This window comes from Geotrypetes seraphini, chromosome 7 (genome assembly GCF_902459505.1).
Source record: "Geotrypetes seraphini chromosome 7, aGeoSer1.1, whole genome shotgun sequence".
NCBI lineage: Eukaryota > Metazoa > Chordata > Amphibia > Gymnophiona > Dermophiidae > Geotrypetes > Geotrypetes seraphini.
The window spans coordinates 110,212,697-110,234,841 of NC_047090.1; the positions used below are offsets into that span (position 1 = coordinate 110,212,697).

The 22,145-nt window shown below is 42.7% G+C and overlaps 1 protein-coding gene across 12 annotated transcripts in view; it reads left to right on the top strand.

Annotated features, from left to right (window-relative positions):
• Positions 1 to 22,145, top strand: part of SIPA1L1 (signal induced proliferation associated 1 like 1) — a 484,222-nt gene that overhangs the window by 241,704 nt on the left and 220,373 nt on the right. For all 12 annotated transcript variants that reach the window (XR_004540063.1, XM_033951213.1, XM_033951214.1 and 9 more), the window contains one exon: positions 10,812 to 12,641. Coding sequence is in view for 11 of the 12 variants with exons in the window: in XM_033951213.1 (XP_033807104.1) it covers positions 11,141 to 12,641 (1,501 nt within the window). In the remaining variant the exon portion in view is untranslated. The remainder of the gene's footprint in view (positions 1 to 10,811; positions 12,642 to 22,145) is intronic.

Sequence of the window (22,145 nt, forward strand, 5' to 3'; positions counted from 1 at the left end):
CCGACAGCCTCTATTCATAGAGGGGCATCATCGATAGTGTGCCTAAGTCTGAGGTTGGATGCTTTGTGCAAGACGTCCATTTTAAAAGCTGCCAAATGTCTTATCTTTTATTTTTGAAATGAGCTAGGTATAAGTTTTGGTCCTTAGGACGTCTACCTTTTCTGCCCATTTTCAAAAATAAAAATGTCCACGTGAAAAACGCACAAAAGCAAGTTTTGTAGATGTACCCACCAACTGATCACAGCAGAGGAATCCCCATCAGCTGAGCTGGTTTCAGAGAGTTCTGTGAACTGCCCACTTGCATCATATACCTTGATCTGTAAGTGATAACTGCACCATCAGGGTTTTGCTGATTACAACAGTATCTCCATTTGACTCAAAACATTTAGGGCTCCTTTTACAAAGGTGCGCTAGCGTTTTTAGCGCAAGCTCCGGATTAGCACGCGCTAGCCGAAAAACTACCGCCTGCTCAAGAGGAGGCGGTAGCGGCTAGCATGCGGGGCATTTTAGCGCGTGCTATTCCACGCGTTAAGGCCCTAACGCACCTTTGTAAAAGGAGCCCTTAATATATAATGTTAATATACAACTCATATATTGATTGATGCTAATTTGGGGAACAGCAATAGCTGCACTGTATAATGTTTAAAGAAATATACTTAGAACATTAAGGACGGATTTGATTCTTATTCTCATATACAGAGGAAGTTTGTTTACAATACTGTGCAGGTAATGCAGTATTTTAGCTTTCAATGTAGAGATTTTTTTGCAAGGGGAACATGCCACAAGATAATTATTGTTAGAAAGTCTGAATGATTAATTATGCTGGTTTAGGAGAAAATCGCTGATTAAGGCCCAGATGTGTTCTTTCTTATTGTTGCTTCTTGTTGGAGTGGTGAAGGAGGTCTTGTGTCTGCAAAGGACAGCTTGAGATGTGGATCCTTGCAAGAAGAGAGGTCTTCTATTTCAGAGTGGTTGGGAGTGGAACATGGAGTCTTGGGTGCAGATGAGACATTCAACAAGAGGTTCAGTGAGAGTCCAGCAAAGGTCCAGAGAGAGAGGGAGCTTTTGTGATGTTTGCATGTGATGTTTGTTTTTATAATTCTTATGGGCTTTAGTCAAAATTCAGGAATAGTTACAACTGGTTCTTTCTGGGTTTTGAGATGGAGGCATGGTGAGCTGGTTTGATTGGTTACATGTTTCCTGCTGGCTAGATACCGAGATACACATCCCAGAATGCACCTGACAAGATTAATAAGGGCTTCCAAGAGATTCAGGTGGGAGGTCTTTTTTTTTTTTTTACACCCCATCCTCTTTGATTGATGTCAATATATTGATACTGTTCATGGAGACTGAAAGTAGTTAACTCTGCTGTACCTTTTTTTTTTGTTAGTCACTGGTTGACCATTTAACATTCTTTTGTTTCTGGCTTTCAGCAGGCTAAAGGAGGAGAGGGGGCCAGATTCTCTCAGAACTGAGTTCAAGTAATACTTTTTATAATTCCTAAATCCAACAAAATTAATCACATTGTATTACAAATTATATCCTACAAGTTATACAATCTTTTTTTTTTTAATTATTTTTTTTTATTGAGAAAGTAAATCACTTACAGATAGCAAGATATACACCTCAACCACAACTAAACCCCCTCCCCCCCAACATCCCAACTCAGTAAAATGTTGTACAGTAACTCTTCAAGTTTATTGTATATTTGATTAATCGCTTACTCAAATTTCTAAGCAATGAACATATCATTAAAATTACATACAATCAAGGGGGTAGCAAAACAAGTAAAAACTAAACATACGTAACGTGTTAAAGACTAATATTACAAACATGTAAAAATGAGAGGAAAGGATAGGTAGATAAATACAAATTGCTGATAGAAAAGAAGACAATTATGGTAAAAAAAACAATAGGGAGGGAATAAACAATCAGCCTTAACAAGGTTATGGAAATAAAACTCTTAATCAAGGTTTTTAAGTATCAAAAGCATCCTTGAAAAGAAAGCTTTTTACTTTGCTCTTAAATTTATCTAAATTGTTTTCTCCTCTTAAGTAAATGGGAAGGGTGTTCCATGTTTGAGGAGCTATAATAGAAAAAATAGAATGCCGCCGTGTATTAATAATTTTAAGTGAGGGAATAACTAATCAATGTTGATCATTAGACCTCAGTAATCTGGTTGGGGTATAGGGAATCAATGATTTGTAAACAAAAGCCGGAGTTTTATACAACAGAGACTTAAAGGTAAGCAAACTTAATTTATACTGTATATGATGCGCGACTGGGAGCCAATGCGCTTTCTTAAGAAGGGGAGTGACATGATCAAATTTCTTAGCTTTCATTATAAGTTTAATTGAAGCATTTTGAATGATCTGTAAATGTCTAATTTCATTTTAGGCTATTCCCTTGAGTAGGGCATTGCAATAATTGATTTTTTGAAATAACCAAGGAGTGAATCAGTACAATGCTCAATAACATAACTCAGAGAAGCATCCAAATCCCCCCCCCAGAGCCATTGTCACTAGCACAAAATGTATAGATAGGGATGCAACAGGTCTATACAAAACGCCACAAGTCTCAAGAAGGACTCTTTAACCATCGTATATAAGTGTCCCATACTTTGAAAAAGATGTAGTACGATTATGCAGTAAAGCTGTTAATTTAGACTTTAGAAAAATAAAGTCCAATTTATCCAATTGGCTCCAAACCGGAGGATGAGCCTGCCTCCAGTGGACAGCCAATAAAAGTCTACTAGCCGTAAAAATATAGCAGGCCAGCTTATGGACTTTATTTGAAAGCACACCGATAAGAAGATGCAAAAGAGCACCTCCCAAATATTGGGGGACATTATTTCAAAAACCATATCCCAATATGTAACCACCCTCGGGCAATCCCACCAAATGTGGAGAAACAATCCCTTCTGCCCACAGTTTCTCCAACACTAATCAGAGACCTGAGGATACATTTTATGGAGCCGCTGTGGGGTAAGATACCACTGGTATAGCATTTTATATCAGTTTTCCACCAAAGAACTCTCTATAGAAGTGTGTAGCAGTGGGGAAATACTCGCTCCCGTTTTATAGCTGTCACGGAGGGACTCAAAAGCGCCTCCCAAAGCGCTGTATATTTAATAGGGGCATTTTGTTGAATTAGAATCTTATAAAACCGAGACACACATCCCCTTCCACTACTACCCATAAATGCCCATTCTAATGGGGTCTCAGGCAGTTAGCGTTCTCCAATAGCCCTACGTCTAAGAAAATCTACCACTTGATGATAACAAAAATGATCTTAAACCCCCAAGCCATAGGCCTCCAACAAATCCATCTTCCACCAGATCCCCCAATTCTACAATCTTTGATTATAATTTGCTGCCTTTTATTTTTGCGGCATGAAAATAATTGCCCAGCATTCTATGTTGAGATATGTATTGTGTATTTTCTTCCAATATTATTTTTATGTGTATTTAAAGATACCTGTATATTGTAATGTTTTGTGTGATGTACATTTAATGAAACTGTAAAATTGTTATTTATAGCAGCAAATCCTTTAATCTGTGTTTTGGGAGAGCGGGTTTTTGTTTTTACTTCAGTCAGATGAAAATTAAAGCCTTATAAGTAGGACTTCAGATATAGTGCATTAAAATATGCATGAAAAAATATACCGTATATTTTCGTTCCATAAGACGCACCCTAAATTTAGAGGAGAAAAACAAGAAAATCCCCCCATTCTAAACCAAATTCTCCCTGCCTGGCTCTGTACCCTGTCCCCCCCTCTGGTGGTCTAGTGGTAGGCCGGGACAGGGCACAAGGCAGGCCGACCTAGTGGCTGGCATGCAGGTAGGGATAGGGCAGGCAGGCCTAGTGGCAAGCAGACAGGGGCTATCTGCCCCCCCCCCCCCCGTACCTTTTAAATCCCGGCAGGGCCCTCCATACCTTTTTGTACTTCCCTCTGTACTCAACACCCCCCTCCCCCCGTGTACTATTTTTAAAATCCCGGCAGGGCCCCCATGCCTATTTGTACTTCATCCTCCCGTACTCCCTCCTCCCGTACTCCCTCCTTTACCATTTTTACTTTTTTAAATCCTGGCAGGGCCCCCCGTACCTTTTTGTTCTCCCCATCGGTACCTTTTTGTATTCCCAGTACTTCCCCTGCTGGACGGCTGCGGCAGCGAGAGTCAGAGTGGTGAACAAGGCAGGCATGAGCTTTTCGCGCGCCTACCTAGTCCCACGCCGCTGCATGAATGGCTGCCATCAGTTCTCACAAGAACTGATTGCAACCATTCAGGCAGCGGTGTGGGACCAGGCAGGCGCATGTGAAGCTTGTGCCTGCCTTGTTCGCCGCTCTGCCTCTCACTGCCGTCCAGTGGGGGAAGTGCCGGGAGTACAGAAAGGTCACTGCCGCAGACGATCAGCAAGGGACGCGCCGGGAGTGCAAAAAGGTATGGGGGGATGAGGTTGTGGTATTCACTCCATAAGACGCATCCTTATTTCCACCCACTATTTTGGAACGAAATATACAGTAATCACAATTAAAGCAATTACCTGGGCTCCTGCTCAGTGTCGGCGTGTGTGTGCTGCTGCTGGCTTTGTCCAACCCAGAACTAGGAAGTTCCATTATGTCTATGCCAGACCAGTCCAGAATGAATGGGTTGTGTCTATTTACCAGTGGATGGAGATGTAGAAAAAAATAGTACTAAGAGCTTTGTCCTTTAAGAGTATCATGCAGCCTGGAATGTTCACTATTTTTTTCTGTCTCCAAGCGGATGGTGGATGGAACATGTACCTCCTCCTTGGTGTTTGGTAGCTCCTGACCCAGTTAATTCTGGACATTTGATCAAGGGATTATGCTGGTCCTCTTTGCTCAGTTTATAGTCTGAACTTCATTGTGCTCGGATAATACCCAGAGCTTCTGGGTCCCTCATCCTCCAGCTTGAGTGATACCTGGTGGTGCCAAATCCCTCCCTTCAAATCCACTCCTAACTTCTGAGGTGACTGGAGTATAAAATGAGGCAAAAATTTATTGGAACTTGTATGTATGGCAGTCTCCTGAAGAGCAAGTATGCATTTACTTTTCCTGCTTCTAGTTTTATTTCATTGAGGTAAATTACTATTTTTTCCTTGTTTGCTGGTGGACAAGACACTTCTGCGTCTGAAATGTAAGTGTGTTTGGGGGTTTTAATCGCCAGTAACCAAAAGGAATTATACAGTTGCTGCCTTTCCAGTATCTGTGTTTTCAGTGTGGCAGTTTTCTTTTCTCCTCAGGAGGGCTGGTTTAATTTTTTCTGTCATTAGCTGCCTCAGTTTTCTTTTGGGCTGAGGGGTCATTCGCTTTTCAGTCTGTGATGAGCATGATTTCCTTTTTCGCTTATCTATATATATAAAATCAGAGGTATGTATGTGTGTGTGTGTGTATGTGCCGCGATCACGCAAAAACGGCTTGACCGATTTGAACGAAACTTGGTATGCAGATCCCTCACTACCTGGGATGATATGTTCTGGGGGTCTCGCGGCCCACCTGCACACATGGGCGGAGCTACAAACAGAAAATCAGATTTCACCCATTCATGTCAATGGAAAAAATGTAAAAAGCTGCCAACGCAAAAACGGCTTGACCGATTTGAACGAAACTTGGTATGCTGATCCCTCACTACCTGGGGTGATATGTTCTGGGGGTCTCGCGGCCCACCTGCACACATGGGCGGAGCTACAAACTGAAAATCAGATTTCACCCATTCATGTCAATGGAAAAAATGTAAAAAGCTGCCAATGCAAAACGGCTTGCCCGATTTGAACGAAACTTGGTATGCAGATCCCTCACTACCTGGGGTGATATGTTCTGGGGGTCTCGCGGCCCACCTGCACACGTGGGCGGAGCTACAAACAAAATCAGATTTCACCCATTCATGTCAATGGAAAAAATGTAAAAAGCTGCCAACGCAAAAAACGGCTTGCCCGATTTGAACAAAACTTGGTATGCTGATCCCTCACTACCTGGGGTGATATGTTCTGGGGTCTAGCGGCCCACCTGCACACATGGGCGGAGCTACAAACAGAAAATCAGATTTCACCCATTCATGTCAATGGAAAAATGTAAAAAGCTGCCAATGCAAAACGGCTTGCCCGATTTGAACGAAACTTGGTATGCAGATCCCTCACTACCTGGGGTGATATGTTCTGGGGGTCTCGCGGCCCACCTGCACACGTGGGCGGAGCTACAAACAAAATCAGATTTCACCCATTCATGTCAATGGAAAAAATGTAAAAAGCTGCCAACGCAAAAACGGCTTGCCCGATTTGAACAAAACTTGGTATGCTGATCCCTCACTACCTGGGGTGATATGTTCTGGGGGTCTAGCGGCCCACCTGCACACATGGGCGGAGCTACAAACAGAAAATCAGATTTCACCCATTCATGTCAATGGAAAAAATGTAAAAGCTGCCAACGCAAAACGGCTTGCCCGATTTGAACGAAACTTGGTATGCAGATCCCTCACTACCTGGGGTGATATGTTCTGGGGGTCTCGCGGCCCACCTGCACACATGGGCGGAGCTACAAACTGAAAATCAGATTTCACCCATTCATGTCAATGGAAAAAATGTAAAAAGCTGCCATTCTCACAGTAATTCCAACTATAAAACACTTTCTATGACACTATAACCACTAGGGACATCGTTTCTATTCTACCACGGACACCATACATATAGAGTTTGTATGTTCTAACTGTGTTTGTAACTGTTTCCTTCATGCACCCCAGTTCATAATGTTATTACATTACATGAGTACTTACATATCCTGAACTAGGAACACAGGTTCCATTCTGAACCGGGAACAAACTGTATGGAGTTTCTTTTCAACCTGAGTTTCCACATGTTGAGTTGTTTAAATCAATACTGAAACTTTTGGATGCCACTTATTCCAACAGATCTTCCTTTTCAGTTTAAGAGATTGCAAATTCCAGTGAGACTTGCATTCTCTATCACAATCAACAAATCACAGGGACAGACTATTACATACTGTGGAGTGGATTTAAGATCCCCCTGTTTTTCCCATGGACAACTCTATGTTGCTTGATCAAGGTTGGGTTCACCCAAGAATTTATATGTTCTTGCTCCTGGAGGTGAAACTAAAATTGTTGTTTATAATCAAGTTTTGTGTTAGTTGTATTGTATTCATTTTGTCAAATATTTCACATTATAATTTGATTATTGTACTTTTTATAAAGCTGTAAAAAAATAATTTCATTCACCACTATAAAGTATCTTTATTTCAATCCATTTACTGTGTTATTGCTATAATTAAATACCCGTGCAACGCCGGGGCATCAGCTAGTTTCTAATATTAAAAAAAAAAGTCTTCTCTTGAGCACATGTTCTGTCTTAACCTTCCACTTTTGTAGCTGGCAGGTCAATGAAATGTCTTATATGCACAGTTCCTGCACTTTCACATTTTGTTAGTCAGTGGTGCTCAAATACATTTTCTAATCTTGCTCAAATACATTTTCTAATCTGTCCTTAATATGACAGTTAATGCTAAGTCCTTTTGTGTTATGCAAATGCAGCTGTTCCTTCTCCTGGAGTCTTTGGTCCAGTTTTGTGCTGTTTTAACTTCTAAGGTCATTCTTAGAGCTTTTGGCTGAGCTCATAGGTAAAGTTTTAGCTACCATACTTTGAGTTTGTCTCACTGCCTTTAGCATTGCTATGGGACAATGTTGTCCTGTGTGGGCTTATAGCTCGCATTGCAGAGATCCTGTGTGAGTATCATCTGCATGGGCTGCTTATGGTGTCTGTCTCCTATGACATGTACCATATTTTTCACTCCATAAGACATACCCTAGATTTAGAGTAGGAAAACAAGCAAAAAAACATTCTGAACCAAATTGTGCACCCAGCCTCCCTCACTCCCTACCAGACTCTGCACCCAACCCCACACTCCTTTCCAGGCTCTTCACCCTGTCCCCCCTCCCTACCAGGCTCTGCACCCTATCCTCCCTTCCCTGACCTGCAACCTGCTACTAGGGGAACTGTCGGCAGCCATTTTGATGATGGCTCAGCACGGAGCAGGAGCATAGGATGATCGATCCTGCCCCGCATCGCTGCTAGATTACCAGATAAGGTCCGGGGAGGTTCAGGTAGCCTGCAAAAGGAAGAAAAAAAAAATTGTGAATAATCGAATTCACGAGTAAGGAAACTGCGCATCCAGAGGGAGAGCTGTATATTATAAATAGCAGCTGACTATTAACATTGTCTTTTTTGGGTGACTTGTATTATTAGTCTGAGTCTCTTTGGACCTCTGGCAGAGATTTCTTAAAAAGCCATGTTTTTAGATTTTTGCGAAACAGTGTGTATATTGTGGTTGTGTGAATTTCAATGAGATAAGTAAGTTCCACACTTTTGTTATTTGGTAGTTGATTGATTTGCTGTGAGATGTCTTATTTCATACCTTTTCAGGGTTGGGAACAATAGTCAGATTGTTAGTTATTGCTCCACAAATCTACGAGATATTTCAGTAAATTTGGAGAAGCTATTAGGGACATTACTTTAGAGCAGGGGTGTCCAACCTTTTGGCTTCCCTGGGCCGCATTGGTCGAAAAAAAATGTTTCTGGGGCTGCGCAAATGCTGCTGCAATACAGAGGAGGGAGCCGGCAAGATGGTAAACACCCAGAGGCAGCAGAGGAAAACACAGCATCGCCCTTGACCGATGCCGCACAAAATACTTCACGGGGCCGCAGGTTGGACACCCCTGCTTTAGAGCGTTTTAAATGCTACACAGCATAGTTTGAATTATTTTCTATTTTCTATCGGTACTATAAATGGTGGTGTGACATGGTGAAATCTTGATTTGTAGTACAGTGTCCCCCCGGTCATTCGTGGTATTTTCCAATCGCGAACCACCGACAAGGAGAGGGCAGCAGGAGAGGCAGGAGAGAGCAGCTGGAGCACCGCGAGTGCAGGAAATCACTCACGGTACGCTCCGACCGCCTCTTCCTGCACTAAGTCGGACCTTATCCAATCAGGAGCTGCTTTGACACACAGCTCCTGATTGGATAAGGCCCAACTTAGTGCAGGAAGAGGAGGTCGGAGCGTACCGTGAGTGATTTCCTGCACTTGCGGCACTCCGGCTGCTCTCCTGCTGCCCTCTTCAGGCTCCCCCCATAAAAAAAATGTATTTGTGGTTTTTCGAGATTCGCGGGGGTTCCTGGAACGGAACCCCCACGAATATCGATCGGGAGAGTATTGTAAATGAGTTTTGCTGCAGTGTTTTGTATCAGAGGTTTGTTTTTTTTCATTAATTTCACAGAGATACCCAAGAATAGAGTTTCAAGTTTATTTCATACAGTATTTGATAAAATTGCTTTTTTCATAGATTACAAAGAGACAGACGTTCTCTTCATGGGGAAATCAGGGAAGAACTACAATTTGATATAGGAAAGAGAACAAATAAGGATAAAACAATAGAAGTTGGGAATGTCAACTCAGTTTAAGGGGCTCACTAATTCTGTAGTGTTGTTAGAAGAAGTAGTTTTTAATTTAATTTCCATATTTATATTCTGCTTAACCACAAAGGGCCTGTTTTACAAAGCCGCGCTAGCGGCTGCAGCGCGTTAACGGCCCCGAAGCCCATAAAGATTTAAAGGGCTTTGGGGCTGCTGCTGCGCGGCTTTGTAAAACAGGCCCAAAGTTTCAAGTGGATTTCAATAAGAGATAATTCAGTAGAAAAAATTTACAAACCAGTAAAATGCATCTTAAAATATAATCATAATATCCACCCTACTTAATCAAAAATAATCTGAAATAGTCATGCTTTTAGCACTTTCCTAAAAAGTCTGATATTAGACAAATTTCTGATTTCACTGGGCAGAGGATTTTTGGACTCATTTGTTAATGTGATTTTCAAAACTGAGCTACCTAAAGTGACTCCCAGTATTTTGGAGGTTTTCTCAATGTTGAAGCAGGTTCCAGTTGTCAGAGTAATAGTAAATGGGATTAGGTGTGTGTGTCGCCCAAACCATAATTGCTTTATTTCAATGTTTAGGTTGAGATGGCATCTCCCTGCACATTCTTGCACTTTAGTTATCATTCTGGACAATATTGTAGTCATGCTTGCTTGGTTCAGACTTGCAAGGATTAGTGGAAAGACATAATCTGCATATGAGAAGAGCCATTCCTCTGCTCCGAGGCTTATCGAGTTCAATGTGGTCATGAAGATGTTATATAATAGTGGTGAGATGGGAGATCCTTGTGGCATTCCGCATGGTGGAGACCAATAGTCAGAAAAGGCACTATCTTTTAATACTTTGTATTGTCTCTTTGTACACATAGATGCCAAAGTTGCACCTAATTCTGTAAATATGAACATATTTTATATAGCATGTATTTTACAGGTAGATACACATACATGCAAGTAGAGTCTTGGCGGGGCCTATACTTGTATGTATGCAACTTAAAATACTGTAAGCTATGTGCACACTTAAGCCAGATTTCTGTGGCTGGTATAAGTGCTTGTGTCTTAACGTATAGGTGAACATTTTTACCATTACACTAGTATTCTTTAAAGGAAAATAGGCACCTATATTCCTTTATAGAATAGGTTTCTACCAGGTGCTCCTGTTTCTAGGTGTCCAGTTATAAAATTTCCCCCTAACTGTGAACATTTTAATAAACCAATTAGCCATTTTCTTGAGGTAAGGAACTGGTTCAAAAATAAAAGCCTGTTTGGATCTATGGTACCGATGTTTTGTTTGCTGTTCCATTTGTGTGTGTGCTGTTCCATTTTTTAAAAATTTTGTGTTTTTTTTTTTCTCTTTCAGGTGTAAAATCAGAGAGACAAAATTCATGGAATAAATACAGCAGAGACCAAGTGATGCCAACATTTTGGTATCTCACAACATGAACCAACAATGAAGAAATTGGATATTGAGGATTATAGCACTCTAAAGACTGAAATTACTTTGGTCAACATTGTACCATATCATTCGATATTGCTTACTTTTATTCATTTCTTTAAATGAACACATTTTGGATCTCATGCAACCTTTGTATTTTTCAAAGATCCTTCTCCAGAAAGGAGTTGTGCATTTGAGCAACAACAATGACTGCTTATTCTTTTGGAAGTTAAAGCTAAATATATTATCAAATCATGACCAGCTTGAAGCGGTCCCAGACTGAAAGAGCTGTTGCTAGTGGGACACAAGGTGTTGGGCCAGATGTCTCCTCTAAGGCCCGCTCTGATGACTTCTATATGAGACGGTTTAGGTCGCAGAATGGCAGTTTAGGGTCTTCAGCAATGTCTCCTGTTGGGCCACCACGCAGTGAAAGTTCGCACCATGTTACTTCTATGCCTGGAGTTCCAAAGATGGGGGTTAGAGCAAGAATAGCAGACTGGCCTCCAAGGAAGGACAATGTCAAAGAAATGAACAGAACCAGTCAGGAAATGGAAACAGGAAGTTGTGTTGATACTATGTCTATTAAAAGTAGCCCTGGGAGCCAAGCTAGTTCAACTAGCTTGAACTCTAGTGACTCCGCCATGCTGAAGAGTATCCAAAACACTCTTAAGACCAAAACAAGACAAGCCGAGAGCTTAGACTCCAGGTTTTTGACACCTGACGGCTATCCTAGTTCTCCTAGAAAAGCTCTTCGTCGCATAAGACAGCGTAGTAATAGTGATATTACCATAAGTGAACTTGACATGGACAATTTTGATGAGTGTTTGTCACCCACCTTTAAAACAGGGCCATCCTTGCACAGAGAATATGGCAGTACATCTTCAATAGATAAACAAGGGACTTCAGGGGAAAGTTTTTTTCATTTGCTAAAGGGATATAAAAATGAAAAGTCTGATCATAGGGCTCCAGCACCAGGAAAGCTTAGTGAACTACTACTAAGTAGTGGAAGCAGAGGTTCAGGGTTCTCTCTGGATGTGATAGATGGATCTGTTAGCCAGAGAGACAACCATAGAGCCTTCAAGGACAGAGAGAAACCACTCAAAAGACGATCAAAATCAGAGACAGGAGATTCTTCAATATTCCGCAAATTACGTAATGCCAAAGGTGAAGGAGAACTTGGAAAGGGTTCAGATCTTGAGGATAATCGTTCAGAAGACAGTATTAAGCCTTGGACCTGTCCAAGGTGTTTTGCTCATTATGATGTCCAGAGCATATTGTTTGACTTAAATGAAGCTGTGATAAATAGACATAATGTTATTAAAAGAAGAAACACCACTACAGGAGCTTCAGCTGCTGCTGTAGCTTCTTTGGTTTCTGGACCCATGTCACATTCTTCAAGTTTTAATTCTCCAAGTGGTAGCATAGAGGACTTGAACTCTAAAGAGAACCTAAACTTGGACCAGGGTGATGACAAAAGCAATGAGCTTGTGATGAGTTGCCCTTATTTTCGTAATGAGATGGGTGGAGAAGGGGAGAGGAAGGTCAGCTTGTCTAAATCCAATTCGGGTTCTTTCTTGAATTGTGAAAGTGCCTCTTTTGAGTCTACTCTTAGCTCACATTGCACAAATGCAGGTGTAGCAGTGCTTGAAGTTCCTAAGGAAAATCTGATATTGCATATAGACCGAGTGAAAAGATACATTGTTGAGCATGTGGATCTCGGTGCATACTATTATCGAAAATACTTCTATCAGAAGGGTAAGTTTTTATTTCAACTTTCAGGTTTTTCTTTTCAGTGCCATGTGTAGAAGTAATTATGAGGAGGTTAATAAAAATAAAATTTCTTTATTTACTCTACATAAATAGTGTAATGTGAACAGCTGTTTCTGTGGTTTTAAAATATCTTCTTATAGAAATCAAATATTTTGCTTTCTTGGCCTCTGTAGGATTATTAAAAAACAAACCAACCCAAAACAAATAAACACTCAACCCAATTTTGTCTGCCAAAAAGATGGTTTTCACTCATGTACTTAATTTATTACTGAGGCTTGGTTATAATTGTGGTTCAGATATTTAGTCCCTGTGATACACCCAAATAATCGAGTTTTCAGGATATCCTTAATAAATATGCGTAACTGATATCTGCATGCACTGCCTCCATTATTTGCAAACTGTTCTCATGAATATTCACTATGGATACTCTGAAAACACAAATAGCAGGATGTCCCAGAAGCCTCAATTGAGAACCAGTGATGTAAAATGATGAAGTAGACTGTACACACAATTGGATTATCTTTAAGAATTTGTGGCTTTAGCAGTTTCTGTGACCTATGTCCATGACCCTAACCAGAGAAAGAAACCGATATCCTTGAGAGAACACAGGTACTTAATTTACCAATGGATATGTGAAATGTTGCCCCATGGTTTTTTTTTGTTAATGTTGGAAAATTGCATCAGCTGTCTTCATTGAATTGCAATGTCTATTTTAGGTGGCAGTCTGCCTTGGAAGTATGGGAAATATTTCCAGAGTAGAATTATCTGGTCATATAATACTGTATGAGATTCAATTGCTTACATACAAGCAGTGCTTAGAATTTAGGACTGCAATTACTAGACAGCTTAAATTACATCAAATATATTATCTAGTGACTTTACAGGCATGGTATCTTAGTTATTTTGCTGTTAAAAACTACCCTAGTGTTGAGTGTTTATCAGATATTTTATAATTGTTTTGAAACTTTATTTTTCAGATAAACAAGTTATTTGTAGAGTGGTGACATTCAACTTGGTTTGAAATGTGTGTTGTAAACTTTTATGAAAGAAAATCTGACTTTAATTACTCTAATTGTTCTATTTTCCCCTCTTTCCATTATCCAGCTGCTTTCTTCCAAACAAATCCACACCTAGAGGAAGTTTACTTGTAAATTGAGTTGTAACCATTGGGTAGTAACCTAACATGTTCTTTCAAGCTGCAAGCTGTATACCGGTGTTTCTCAACTTGGTCCTGGAGTTCCCCCCTTGTAAGTCAGATTTTCAGGATATCCACAATGAATATGCATAAACTTGATTTGCATGCACTGCCTTCATTATATGTACATTTTTTTAATGCATGTTCATTATGGATATCCTGAAAACCTGACTGGCAAGGAGGCACTCCAGAACTGAGTTGAAAAACACTGCTATATACCATGAGTAAAAATGCTGCTACATTTTACATAGCTGCCTGATTGTCAAGTAATCTGAATGAGGTTGGATAGATATAGACCAGTGTGTCTCAAACTTTTTTTTAGCTCTGGCACACTAAACAGAACAAATGTTTTTTGCGGCACACTAAACGGAGCTAATGTTTTTTGCAACACATTATAATTGAAATTATAAAATTGCAAAAACAACAAAAAATAAAATTTGAGAGTTATTTATTTTAATTTCTTTAAGCTATGTAATTGTAATAACGGAGAAATTAAAGTACCGTATATACTCGAATATAAACTGAGATTTTGGGGCCAAAAATATGACCCAAAAATGAAGGTCTCGGCTTATATTTGGGTCATCGCCCACCTGCCCCCCTCCCAGATATTACAGGCCTCCACCGAGCCTGCCGTATGTTCTGGTGGGGTGGGCTGAGACAGGAGGGATAACCTGGTCCTAATCACAGCTGACTCTACTAATTTTTTTTTTAACCTCTCTCCCCCCTTGTACCTTTGAATACCTGGTGGTCCAACGGTGTACCAGGCAGGAGCGAACTTTTCTTGTCCCTGTTCCATGCTGAGCCCCTTCCTGAATGGCCGCCTAGAGTTCTCGCAGCCCAGTGTACCAGGCATGAGCAAGCTTTCACGCTCTTGCCCAGCACTGGAGCCACTCGCTAAATGGCTTCCCGAGTTCTTGCAGGACTCATGAGAACTCGCTGCAGCCATTCAGTGAGTGGCTCCAGTGCTGGGCAGGAGTGTGAAAGCTCGCTCATGCATGGTACACTGGGCTGCGAGAAATCTAGGAAGCCATTCAGGGAGGGGCTCAGCACGGAACAGGAGCACGGGAAGCTCGCTCCTGCCCAGTATACCATTGGACCACCAGGGATTCAAAAAGGTGCACAGGAGGAGGCGGGGGGAGAGGTAAAAAAAATTGACAGAATCAAAAGGAGACAGGAGGAATCCCTTTCTGTTCCGGCCCACCAGGTCATACGGCAGGCCCAGTGGAGGACCATCGGGAGTGAGGGGGAACAAGGCACAGGGCAGGGAAGGGGGCTGGATGCAGAGCTTGGCAGGGAGGGGGGACAGGGTGGAGAGTCTGGCAGGGAGGGAGGGGGACAGAGTAGAGAGCCTGGTAGGGGAGGGAGTGAGGGGGGACCAGGCACAGATCCTGGCAGGGCACATGAATATTAACCCCCTCTCTCCCATCTTATATTTGAGTCAACCTTTATTCCTCCATTTTTTATGGGGGGGGAGAGTGCCTAGTCTTATATTTGGATCAACTTATATTCGAGTATATACGGGTAGATAGAATAGAATTGTTGATCAATGTGATGAATGTGCTTGTTTTTGAGTGCAAATTAACTCAAAACGCAGCTTGATGGTCAACAAACACATTTCATTGCATTCTTTTTTAATTTCTCTCAGAGCTGAAAATCCAAGTTCACAAAGATAAATCCAAATGGTAACAAAGCCTTGATTGCTTTGTTGCTCATATTACGATAACTACTTAATAAAAATAAAATTACTTGCCATTAGTTTTCAAAGATCAATCACATCAAAGAATGATACTTGTCTGGGCAGTTGTATCCTTACGCACACAGATGCTTATAACATTGATAGACTCTTGCCTACACGATGTACATGTTATCTATTCTAGTATATACTTATGGAAGGAATTTGTAAAAATTAAGTAAAATTCTGGAATCTCTTGTGGCACATCCAGAATCTCTTCGGGACACATCACTGTGCCATGGCACACAGTTTGAGACATTTACACTTCTCCCTCTATATTCGCGGTGATTGGGGCTGAACTTACCCGCGAATATGGCAAAACCGCAAATAACTTTTGCAACCAAACTTCTATTTGCATGCTAGATGAATGTGATGCGTTCATTGTATGTACGAGCTTTAAGAAGGTTTTACGCTCAAGGGAGAGGGGAGGGCCGATTTCGTACGGCAAAAACAAACACAAATCTCGTATCACCATATGCCAAAAGGGAGGTGCTTGCACAGAAGGGGATCAAGCTGGGTTTGCTGTGCTGTGGGGCTGTAGAAAGTTGAACTCCTTTCTCGCTTCACTGCTCTGCAGATTTATGGCAGCGCTTAGTCACCTTTTTTGCCCAGCTGTTCGATTGACTTTCCTTTTTCTCCTGTAGTTTAGGCTTATTGAAACTTTTTGGTGCGTCTGGCAATTGTTGTGAAATAGCAATTTGATGCAGAAAAGGGGAGGGGGAGAGAGGCAGCGCCTCAGATCACCACAATGGGAGGCGGTCATGCATTGATTGTGGGAGGGGGATTGCAATTGTATGAGAAATGTTCTTAGATAAATAAGCACACGAGCCTTGGAAGGTGAGAAAAAAATAGAGCGAAAAAATGAGGAGAGAGAGGGCTTTGATTACCTGCTGTCCTTTTTCACTACTGATTGCTCTCCCATGACTTTGCTTCCTGGTTTTTCAGTTTAGATGATGTAATTTGGGGGGAGAAGCCAGAAAGCCAACAACCGTGAATAAGCGAAATTGTGAGTGCAGAAACCGCAAATACGGAGGGAGAAATGTAGTTATCTCCAACAATTTGAATAAATTTCAATGAATGATGGTATCATAAGCTGCCATTAATTAAGTCTTTCTAGAATCATCTCTTATGTAGCATGGAAGATTGGTGTCTGATATATTTAGGTGATCTAAACCAGTGATTCCCAAGTCAGTCCCAGAGAACCCCCATGCCTATCAGGTTTTCACGATATCCAAAATGAATATGAATATATATATATATATATACAGTGGTGCCTCGCATAACGGACGCCTCGCACAGCGAACGCTGCGCACAACGAACTTTATGTCTTGATCCGTACAACGAACTTCGTTTCACACAACGAAGTCGCCCGAGCTGCATCCTTCCGCGCAGGCACTGCGCTTAACTGCCCTCTCTCCGCCTGGTTCCCTCTTGCCCCCCCGACTCCCCGACACGATCGGGGCAAGAGGGAGCTCAAGCCCTCTTGCCCCCCCCGACTCCCCGACACGATCGGGGCAAGAGGGAGCTCAAGCCCTCTTGCCCCCCCGACTCCCCGACACGATCGGGGCAAGAGGGAGCTCAAGCCCTCTTGCCCCCCCGACTCCCCGACACGATCGGGGCAAAAGGGAGCTCAAGCCCTCTTGCCCTCCCGACTCCCCGACACGATCGGGGCAAAAGGGAGCCCAAGCCCTCTTGCCCCGCCGATTCCCCAACTCCCCGACAATATCGGGCCAGGAGGGAGCCCAAGTCCTCCTGGCCACGGCGACCCCCTAACCCCACCCTGCACTACATTACGGGCAGGAGGGATCCCAGGCCCTCCTGCCCTCGACGCAAACCCCCCTCCCCCCAACGACCGCCCCCCCCCCAAGAACCTCCGACCGCCCCCCCAGCCGACCCGCGACCCCCCTGGCCGACCCCCACGACACCCCCAACCCCCTTCCCCGTACCTTTCTGTAGTTGGCCGGACAGACGGGAGCCAAACCCGCCTGTCCGGCAGGCAGCCATCGACGGAATGAGGCCGGATTGGCCCATCCGTCCCAAAGCTCCGCCTACTGGTGGGGCCTAAGGCGCCTGGGCCAATCAGAATAGGCCCGGGAGCCTTAGGTCCCTCCTGGGGGCGGGGCCTGAGGCACATGGGCCCAACCCGACCATGTGCCTCAGGCCCTGCCCCCAGGAGGGACCTAAGGCTCCCGGGCCTATTCTGATTGGCCCAGGCGCCTTAGGCCCCACCAGTAGGCGGAGCTTTGGGACGGATGGGCCAATCCGGCCTCATTCCGTCGATGGCTGCCTGCCGGACAGGCGGGTTTGGCTCCCGTCTGTCCGGCCAACTACAGAAAGGTACGGGGAAGGGGGTTGGGGGTGTCGTGGGGGTCGGCCAGGGGGGTCGCGGTCGGCTGGGGGGGCGGTCGGAGGTTCTTGGGGGGGGCGGTCGTTGGGGGGAGGGGGGGTTTGCATCGAGGGCAGGAGGGCCTGGGATCCCTCCTGCCCGTAATGTAGTGCAGGGTGGGGTTAGGGGGTCGCCGTGGCCAGGAGGACTTGGGCTCCCTCCTGGCCCGATATTGTCGGGGAGTTGGGGAATCGGCGGGGCAAGAGGGCTTGGGCTCCCTTTTGCCCCGATCGTGTCGGGGAGTCGGGGGGGGCAAGAGGGCTTGAGCTCCCTTTTGCCCCGATCGTGTCGGGGAGTCGGGGGGGCAAGAGGGCTTGAGCTCCCTCTTGCCCCGATCGTGTCGGGGAGGCGGGGGGGCAAGAGGGCTTGAGCTCCCTCTTGCCCCGATCGTGTCGGGGAGTCGGGGGGGGCAAGAGGGCTTGAGCTCCCTCTTGCCCCGATCGTGTCGGGGAGTCGGGGGGGCAAGAGGGCTTGAGCTCCCTCTTGCCCCGATCGTGTCGGGGGTGCCAGGGACCACACGGAGTCACCCACCGTACCACCCGATTCGGGTAAGCGCAGGTATCGGTGGGTGGCTTATTTGCGGGGGGGTGCCTTATTTTACATTTTTTTCTAAAAAGGGGGGGCTGTCTTATTTGATGGCCCTGCCTTATCATCGGGGAAACACGGTAGAAAAAAAAAAAAATGAACAGTTAAGTCCCAGTTTTTGCCGCTGAGACTCTGCCCTCTCACTGTAAAATTAGACTCTACTTAGTCTGTCTTTAAATTTAAAAAATGTGTGTTGTTTTAAAAAACAATTATGTTTTTAGATGTATCTAAATAAAAATAATAACCAAAAATTTATCTTTTTTTATGTCATCTTAGCATATTTTATGCTACAGAACGAATTATTTTTTTTAACATGTATTGTTATGGGAAAACGCGTTTCACACAACGAACGTTTCACATAACAAACTTGCTCCTGGAACGGATTAAGTTCGTTGTGTGAGGCACCACTGTATATATATAAGAAATATGTATATCATAGAGGCAGTGCATGCAAATCAATCTCATGCATATTCATTGTGGCTATCATGAAAACCTGTCTGGAAGGGGATGGATACTCCAGGACAAACTTGGGAAACACTGATCTAAACTTCTGGAATCAAGGCTTTAATCGAGAGGTGATGCTATGCAGTGCAGTTCAATATAGACCTTTCAAACAATTTATACATGTGCAACAGGAATAAAATAGGTAGTAAACTACAGGTCTCTAATGGGCCTTTTTCAGGTAAAGTGGTGACCAACTGTTTGGCTTGCTGCCAGGCTATGGAGATTTTTATGAGTTATGATTCTATTGACTTATTTTGATTCTTGAGGGCTAATTTGAGGTAGGTGTTTGAAAGGGGCTTTACTGCCCTTAAAGGCTATTGCTGTATGTATGCTGTGTTAAATTTTTAATGTGGAAAAGCTGTGCTGTTTACTGCATAGCCCATTTGTGGAAGCGGTGACGATATGCACTAATGTGGTTTTTCTGTGTTAAAAACTTAACACAGTGTACTGTTTCTTACTGAATCAGTCTCCTAATGGCCTTATTGATTTAAACTAAAGATGGCACTATTTAACTCTGTTTCATTAATGGTTGGGAGTTATGCAACACAAGTCTCCAATACTTCACCCAACCTCCACAGTATCCAACATCCCTCTCCACAAAATTACAAGTTGTTCCACATGCTCTCATGTATTTCAAATCTGGCAAAATGTGGCCTCAGGTACACCTCCTCCACCCTTAGTAATGTTCAATAGCGGTAGGGATACCGGTGTTTTTATTCCTCATTGGCCCACATTCTTTTATTGCAGTTATTTAGGTAAACTTTTTATCCGCCATAATCTTTTTAGAAGTTTTAGAAGTTTCCTTGAGATTATTCTATTTAAACATAATCAAATAAATTGTAAACTTAGCTTAGTATGCTACTGGGTTACATGATCCGACATATTTCGCAACAATTTGCTTTATCAAGGATCCCCCCAGAGCCATTATGTTCACCATCTTATTCAGAGTTTTTTGCAATTGGTTAATGATGTAACCTCTGTTTCAGATAGTAAGAGAGTGAGAAAATTACTCTTATGCTTATGTTAATGCAGAGTAATTTAGTGTATGATCATATTTCTTGATGCAAATTGTATGGTTTTTGTTGAAGTTGGAAGAAGGTTGCAGATCAGCAGTGGATGTCAGCATGAACCTCTAAACTAAAGTTTACTTGATGTGGACTTGTTTTATGAGCAAAAAGCATTTTGGGGCAAACAATGTATTATTGAATCTGAAAGTTTTACAAAGAGGCCTTTCTTGAGAAAAATACTATTTTAGAGAAGCCAAGGGAGTGAAATTTGTGAACACAGCTTTGACGATTCTCTTAATTTTTGTCAAATAGCTTTGTTTGTGGTTTCCAGAACAAGCAAAGACTACAGAGTTTGCTCCGGGGCCAAGCCAAACTGTTTTTATGCAAAGAGATCTGTAGTAGAATTTTGCTCTAGGGTCAGCTGGGGATGCTGGAAAGGCAGCATTTATACCCCTGGGAGGGTGGGAGAATAATGGTTACAAGGATGACACCAGGGACCATTCTGAATGAAACCTGGTGCAGGGGCTAGTATGGCTTCTGGCTGCAGAACTGTTGATGCAGTGATCCTATCAAGAATGGTAAGGAATGTGAAGTCAGATAAAATAGAGGGAACAAACTCCTTGGGTAATTGCAAGTGAAAGCTGATATTACAAGGATTCCAGCACTGTTTCTGATTAAACTGGAAGAAGGATGAAAGAATAAGCAAATAGTCAAAGTATTTTTGTTCATAAAGTTCTATCAAAATGTCAAGTATATCTTTGTAAGTACATGTGTTGAGATGAATTCTTCATGAGATAATAATGTTTAACTTAATGGTACTGTTATAGTTTGCCTTACATTAAAGAATGGGTGAGAATTGCAATGAAAACTTAACCACTCAGATTGTTTCTCCTTTCTTCCCATATAAAACTGAGCAGCCTTGTTAGGGATTGAAGGGTAAGTGCAACAGCCTTCCAGTAAAGGTAATAGAAACAGGGACAGTGTCTCAATTCCAGAAAGCATAGGACAAACACAGGATCTTTGAGGAGAAAGAAGAATTGTAGATGGGCAAACTAGAAAGACCCCCTATGGCCTCTTTCTGCTGTCATGTTCTATAAATATTTTATCTCGAACATATTTAAATGAATAGAATTCAGCTTTCAAATCTGTTTCTAGGGTGTTCAAGCTTTTTGTAGAATGTCTCCTTAGTTGTGTTGATATTTAACTTTAAAAGAGTGATTATATTAGATGCTACGGGAGTTGGATATTGGTAATAGCTCTAAAATATATAGGGGTCAATATTTGAAGGCAGTGTGTGTTCTCTGGTGGCCAGTGAATGTACAACTTGCCTGCCAGTTTTTAGTCACTATGAGGCATTTCTACAACTGGGTACCTCCATTTAGGAACCCCAAGGAAAGGCAGTAGGAGCATCTTCTGTAATGGATCCTGGGTAGCACGCACACATTTACACTATCTTCAGAGCAAGTATAAATTTGTATGTTGGCATTTACAAGATATTGGGGTCGGCTCTGACAGCCTATGTTATAAAGGCACATAAGCATCTGTTTCCTTTATCAAATAGCCTTAAAGTAATTGCCTTTTTGAGTACCCCCTTTGGAAGGTACTGTATTTTTCTCTCCGTAAGACGCACCCTAGATTTAGAAGAGGAAAACAAGAAAAAAATTATTCTGAACCAAATTATGTACTAATATATACCAGGCTCTGCACCCAGCCCCCCTCACTTCCTGCCAGGCTCTGCATCCTGCCCTCTTCCCTCCCTGCCCTACCAGGCTAATCTGGACCAACAGGAGATGCAGCTAATCAAACCCTAATGCAGGGGTGCCCACACTTTTTTGTAATATAAAGCAGTTACTGTACCTCTTTCCAGGTTTGGCCAAACTAGTCTTTAGTGGAGGGACATAATCCCATGTCTGGAGAAGAACCTTAAAGCAGCCCTGCTTTCTGACAATACTTCTGGCTACCAATTAAAGCCCGGCTATAAATGATATAACCCACTACAAAACAGTCAGGAGCTCCTGGAGCATTGGTCTCCGCGCCTTCTTCATATCAGCTCTGAGAAGTGGTGATTGCTGTGGATCCA